General features: G+C 46.2%; 1 protein-coding gene across 1 annotated transcript in view; it reads right to left on the bottom strand.

The window, feature by feature from the left end:
- Nucleotides 1-6,376, bottom strand: part of ITGB1BP1 (integrin subunit beta 1 binding protein 1) — a 13,116-nt gene extending 6,740 nt beyond the window's left edge. Inside the window, exons 1-3 of the mRNA XM_087437186.1 lie at nt 6,269-6,376; nt 3,013-3,123; nt 1,959-2,062 (exon numbers count right to left, since the gene is read on the bottom strand). Coding sequence (XP_087293312.1) covers nt 1,959-2,030 — 72 coding nt within the window. The 5' untranslated portion in view covers nt 2,031-2,062; nt 3,013-3,123; nt 6,269-6,376. The remainder of the gene's footprint in view (nt 1-1,958; nt 2,063-3,012; nt 3,124-6,268) is intronic.
- Nucleotides 6,377-6,417: the final 41 nt, after the last annotated feature.

The following is a 6,417-nucleotide window of genomic DNA, read 5'->3' as shown; positions in this document are numbered from 1 at the left end:
AGCCCAGGGCCAGTCTTCCTCAGCAAAAAGAGGAGGATTGGCAGATGTTAGCTTAGGGCTGATCTTCCTCACAAAAAAAAAAAATTTAGTCACTTGTTTTGGGCCGGCCCGTGGCTTAGCAGTTAAGTGCGCGCGCGCTCCGCTGCTGGCAGCCCAGGTTCGGATCCTGGGCACGCACCTGGGCGCGCACCGACGCACTGCTTCTCCAGCCATGCTGAGGCTGCGTCCCACATACAGCAACTAGAAGGATGTGCAGCTATGACATACAACTATCTACTGAGGCTTTGGGGGAAAAAATGAATAAATAAATAAAATTATAAAAAAAAAATTTAGTCACTTTTTTGCACTTCAAATCAAAATTAAATTTAAAAAGTACACTCAAATTTTTTAAACGTTTAAGAAGTGAATCAAGGTGAATGCAAAAGTGTATCAAGTCTTAAATGTGTTTCTTCCCTTTTTCCTAATTGCATGTCTTGGAATCTAATCTAAAATGAGAACAGAGCTGTATGTATAGAGATGTTCATCATAATGTTTGTGTGGTACTAAAAAACTGGAAATAACCTATATATTCAATGGGTGGAGGGAGGGGAGTAGGAATTCAGACGCTGTTACAAATGCAGACTGGCTTCTGGGATGAGCACAACTCCTAAAGTGAGTAACAGAGTGAGTTTTTGTGCTTCAAACTACCCCTCCAGACAGGAAAACACCAGTACCTGGTGACCCTCTGAACAAGGAGAACAAGAAGGGTGAAACTGGTCTATTTTTCCCATGTTCAGAATATACAACAACAAAAGCTTACATCATCCTAAAACACAAATCTAACAGTCACAACTTTGCTTAGAAACCACTCGAGGCTCACCATCATTTTCAGGATAAGACCCTCACTCTGTGGCATGTGGTCCCTTCTGCACCTCTCCCGCCCCACCACCCAACTTGCCTGAGTTAGCAAGGTCCTTTAGGAATCAGAAAATCAGGGCTCTAGTCCTGCTCTGCCAGCAGCAAGTCATCATGTCTTCCTTTATCCACTTTCTAATCTAGAAAACAAGCAGCTGGGCCAGACCACTGATTCCCAGGCTGGGGTCCTCACACTTAAGGTAACGGGGGGAAGGCTACAGCAGGGAGGTTCTTGACTGGCTTTGGGAGTTCAAAACCCATAAAGAAGACTGTTGATTTTCCCACTCTAAGACTGCACAGGATTCCTAAAATGTCCAGTTTCTGTGCTTTTCACTAGCACATCAGCTCAGTGCTAGCACTGACTGGAAATCCCAAATGGCTGTCACGTGTGTTTTCATTCACCGGGGTGTGGCCGTTACTACTCAGTGTGGCACCCACGGGGTAGTGTGAGGCATCCGCCTGGAGGCGGGGCACTCCCTCATGCTGTGCTGTGGGCTCCTCTCCTGCCTCGCTGAGTCCCAGCACTGAGCACACGTCTTTTAAAACAGAGCTCACAAGGGTGGAAAACGAACAAAACACTCTGTAGTAGTAAAAACATGGGAACCACAGGACCAGGTCCAGGACTCAGGACTCTGAGGTCCCTTCACGTTCAAATACTCTACTTCACAAGGGTTCTAATCATGGCATTTGCCTTGGGATCCAACTAACTCACTGAAAAGTAGATAGAACTACAGTTATGCACACACACCACAGATCTTTAACTGCCTGTAATTTCTATCATGTAAAAAATTTTAAAATCAGTGTTTGTTTCAATGAGACCATTCATAGGTCCTGTCCCATCTAGGTTAGTGGATTTAAGAATTTCAGAAAATCTACCAAAACAAAATAAAACTAAATCAAGCACAGAATGTGTCTCCACTGCAAAAAATGAATGTTAAAACACACCTAGTCTGAAGAACATCAGGAGGTCTGTCTGCCATGGTTAGTATCCTTTATGCAGTATCAGTTAGAAGAAACAAAATTCTCACTGCTTTATGATTCCTTCCTAATTCCATCTCCCCTACCTTGCTCTTAGTACTGATTTCACTACTTTGGGAACTGCTACTACTGTGTCTTTTTTTCCCTTTCCGAAACATTTTCCACCATAGCTTGATCCAGAGGAGCTCCCCTAGAAGAACAAATGTTAGTTAGTCACATCAAGAAAAACAACTTTAAATCACTTCATGCATAATAGGAATAAAAAGCATCAATTCCTTCCAGTTCCATGGTGTATTCCTCTTACTTAAAACATATTTTCCTTTGACCACAAAATGTGTATACTATTCTTTTTCATTCTTTCTTTTTAAATTTCAAAAATCTAATCCAATGAACCAAAAAGGCAAAAACCTTCTTGTCATATCTAGAGGTGTGAAAAGCCCTGTTCTCAGAAGTAACAGACATATGTCCTCTAGTTCTCAAGCTATTCAAGTGCCTTCCTTCTCTTTAACCAATTCAAGAGGTTAGTAAAATACGTGAAATTAGTTTACCAACCAAGATACTGAGATTCAGTGACTGGCTCAGGTTCACGGTCTGTAAATGGTCGGGCTAAGAACAGAAGACATACGTACCTCTCAGAAATGTGCATTTTTCTTGAAATTTGGAACTATCTTTAGGTAAAAGCTGACATAAGAACATTCCTCCTCGCTCCAGTAAGGCCAGGGAAGGAAGTGACCTTAAGTTTCCCAGAGTCAGTCTTACATATATCTTTTTTTAAATGAATGATTTATCCTTGTCCACTTCATGGAAGCACATATATTATACTTGGAAAATTATTAACTAGCCTGCACAATGTTTCATAGTTCAAGTACTTCCAAATACACTGTCTCATTTTATCCTCACAGCAACATGGGGACACATTCATTTGTTCCCCATGTTTTCTAAGGGTCTCGTCTGTGCCATATACTATGCTCAGGGCTCTAGGCCCCGATCCTCAGGGGGCTTACAGAAGGTAGGTTATAATCTCCATTTTACAGATGAGGAAACTGTGACCCATCTTTCAAGAGGATTTATGACTAAGATAACCTAACAAATTTTTACCAAAGATTGGATTCTGTAGAAGGAACAAGGGAATCTGCTTACTAATAGAATTGAACACTATTTATTGTCTTCAGAGGTTCCACAGAGAGCAGTCTGTACAGATCACTTCCTTTCATTCTGACATGGTCAATTCTTGTCAGAAAACCAAGGTACCTGATGGAGGAAGAAGAATGGGTAAGTTGTAGAGTGGTCAGTGAATGTCCGCGCTCAAGGAACAGTTTCTCCCATCCTATTTGGAGACCCCACCGTAAGTCCACTCACTAGAGTCTGACCTTGAGCCACTTACCCAAGACCTACCCCTGAGCCCAAGCTTTTTAATCAGCCTCATCATCCCACTTATTTCTATATTTTTGCTTAATCTGCGGAATAGCAAGGAACTCTGATTCACTGATTCAGTCTTAAGTGGTCAGTGAGCACCCACCAGGTGCTAGGGATACATCCGTGAACAAGACAGACAAAGCCCCTGACCTCAGGGAGCTCATTTTCAGAGAGAGGAGACAGACCCACAAGAAAACCAGACATAAAACACATTGTTAGGAAACAATCATCGCTATGAGGGGAACTAAAGCAAGTTAAGGAGATACAAGTGACCGAAGGAAGGGGGAGTATTTCAGAAAGAAAAAGATGCTCTGAGGCAGTGGGAGTTAAGACCTGAGCGAAGTGAGGGTAGTCACAGACGTGAAGGAAAAGCATTTTGGGTAGAGAGTACAGCAAGTACAAAGGTCCTGAGGGAACACGCCTGAGGCCAACAGGACTAGAGCAGGAGCATGAGGGAGAGTGAGGGATGAGGAGAAGGATCCGCAGGAGGCTTCAGAGGCCCTGACAAAAGTTTGGGGTTTATTTTGGGTTTAAAGGGAAGACTCTAGAGGCTTTTTAAAAAGCAGTCAAGTGATACAATCAGATTTCTGTTTTAGAAAGATGACTCTGGCTGCCGGGTAGAGGACTAACTACACAGGGTAAGAGTAAAAAGAGGGAGACCGATTAGAAGTCACTGTGAATAATTTGTTGCAAATGATAGCCTGGCTATCACAGGATGCTTCTCAGTAAGAAAGAGATGGGAAGAGAGCTTTATTCCAGGTCTGCACAAAACTAGGTTAACCTAGCACCATAAAGTAGCATGTTAGTGGTCTCTGATGGGCTAAAATGATGGTGTACAGCATATTTAAGCACATTATATTTTAAGTATATATAAATACATATTTCAATATATATAACAATTTAAAATGTGATTTAAAAATAAAGTTTGATTCTATTGTTAGTGAAATCCTGAAGCATCTCTTCAAATCCTTAGAATACTAGAATGATTTGAAAATCACCACATTATACTAGAAAGCCTTTGCAACTACTTTCTTTTCATCATCAATCTAGGAGCTCAGTGGGAAAAAAGCTTTTATTAACGTCTTTGATATCTGCTGCTATTTGGGGCATGTTCTTAAGCAAATCATTCTTGTCTCTAAATTATTCATGCATAGAAATGAGGCTAAAGATACTGATGATCATCTGGATGTTCCAGATTCATCAAATGCAAAAATGCCTAAAATGGAACCCCTCAGCTTCCCCTCCCTATCTGCTCCTCTCCTCTCCTCTCCCTGTCAGTAAATTATATTATTTCTGGTAGAAACCAGGAAATCATCCACCCCTCACTGTCCTCCAGGCTCCACATCCAATCAGGCACCAAGACCCACTGAATACACCGCCTGAAGAGTTCTCTCACCCACGTCTCTAACAGGGCCCTGGCATCATCACTAGACCATTGCTGTATATAAATACTTGTTCATTATCTGAAGAAAGCAGTGGATCCTCAACCCATAAAAATGCACACAAGCACAAAGTCTGGCATGCAATTTAAGGCATTCACGTCCCAACTGGACTCCTTGCCCCTTTAAATCTACCACCAAGCTCCAGCTAAAATGATTTCTTTAAAACTCAAATCTGACGCCGCCAACCTGCTTAAAATCTTTCGCTGGCTCCCCAAAGTTAGAGACTGAAGTCAAAACCTCTTCACCAGGACACACAAGATCCTCCATGACCTGGCTCCTACCTACCTCTCCAGTCTCACAACCAGCTTCACACTTGATTAATCTCTAAGGAATGCCAAGCTGCTGGAGGTTCTCAGCAGGCACTATGCTCTATGCTGCCATGCTTTGCTCTCGCCATTCACTCTGCCTGGAATCTCCTTCCACCTTGCATTCACTCTGCTTTCAAGACTCAGTTCAGGCTTCTTCTCTTCTAGAAAGCCCCCCTTGGACCTCCAGGTTGGGCTTAGGGACCTGTCCTCCACAGCTTGGGTATACACCCTGATCATAGCATATCATAGCATACACTGGAAAGTCTGCTATTGTCTACTTGTGACTATCTCACTCTATGAACTGTGAGCTCGTCAAAGGCAGGAGCAAGGTTATTCATCTCTGTGTACCCAACGCCTGGCACAGTCTGGCAGAGGACATGCTTAGTGAACTGGAGAACCTTCTTGGGAGATGACACCAAAATAACAACTCCCCTGTACTGAACAGCTGCATGTGCAGCCCAGTGTAGGTGCTCTACTGTGCACCTCTAACCCTTCTACTGCAGACCGGCAAGGCTACCCTATTACAGCCCCTTTCAACAAGGAAGCCAAAGCTACGAGATTAAAGGACTCGCCCAAGGACTCCAAGCTAATAATGGGTGGGACCAAGTCTGGAACCTACACAGACTAGCTCCAAAGCTCTTTCCAGAGCCCACCCTGCTCCCCACGTATTCCTCACTGTTGTGAGCGCCTCCCACGTGCTGCTGCGCAGGATGACAGTAAACAGGACAGACACGACCTCTGCCCTCTGCAGTGAGGGATGGGGGTGGACGCGGAGGGAAAACCAACAGGAGCCGGCACAAAAAGTGAGCGCTCCTCACCGCCCCACAAGGCAGAGCCCGACACGGGCAGCAGCCCCGCGGATGCCCCATTCCCGTCGCCCTTCCCAGGGGGCCGCTCCGCACACGACATCCGTCGTCACAGGTGCTGCGGTCCCACCCCAGACAGGAATCGGCACCGGGGCACTGCCTCCTCCCTCAGGCCGGGCCCGCTCTCGGCTCCCGCCGCCCACCCCAAGCCGCCTCGGGGCCTGGGTCCCCGACCAGAGGAGGGCGGGTCCCCGCGGCCCCCGCGGCCCCACCCATCCGCCCCACCGCGGGCCTCCCCGCCGGCGTCGCCCTCGGGGCCCGCGTTCCCGGCCAGGCTCCGCCAGGGCGCAGCGAGGGCAGGGCTCTCATCTCACAGCCGCTGGCCCATCCCTGGGGTCGTCTGCGGTCGGGGTCAGACACCCACCGCCCCAGCAGCAGCCGTCGCAGCAGCCATTCCAGTGCTTAGTCCAGAGCCAGCTTTTCCGGGCCCCCTGGCCCTTACCGCCAGGCCCCGCCTCCGGCACGTCGCGCAGGCGCAGTCTTGACCTCGCCCCAGGTTTCTGACCTCCTGTG

The sequence above is a fragment of the Ceratotherium simum genome, chromosome 11, assembly GCF_057802395.1.
Source record: "Ceratotherium simum simum isolate JZ-2026a chromosome 11, ASM5780239v1, whole genome shotgun sequence".
Taxonomy (NCBI): Eukaryota; Metazoa; Chordata; class Mammalia; order Perissodactyla; family Rhinocerotidae; genus Ceratotherium; species Ceratotherium simum.
Note: the sequence above shows the minus strand (reverse complement) of the source record. Positions and strands in the feature narration are given on the sequence as shown.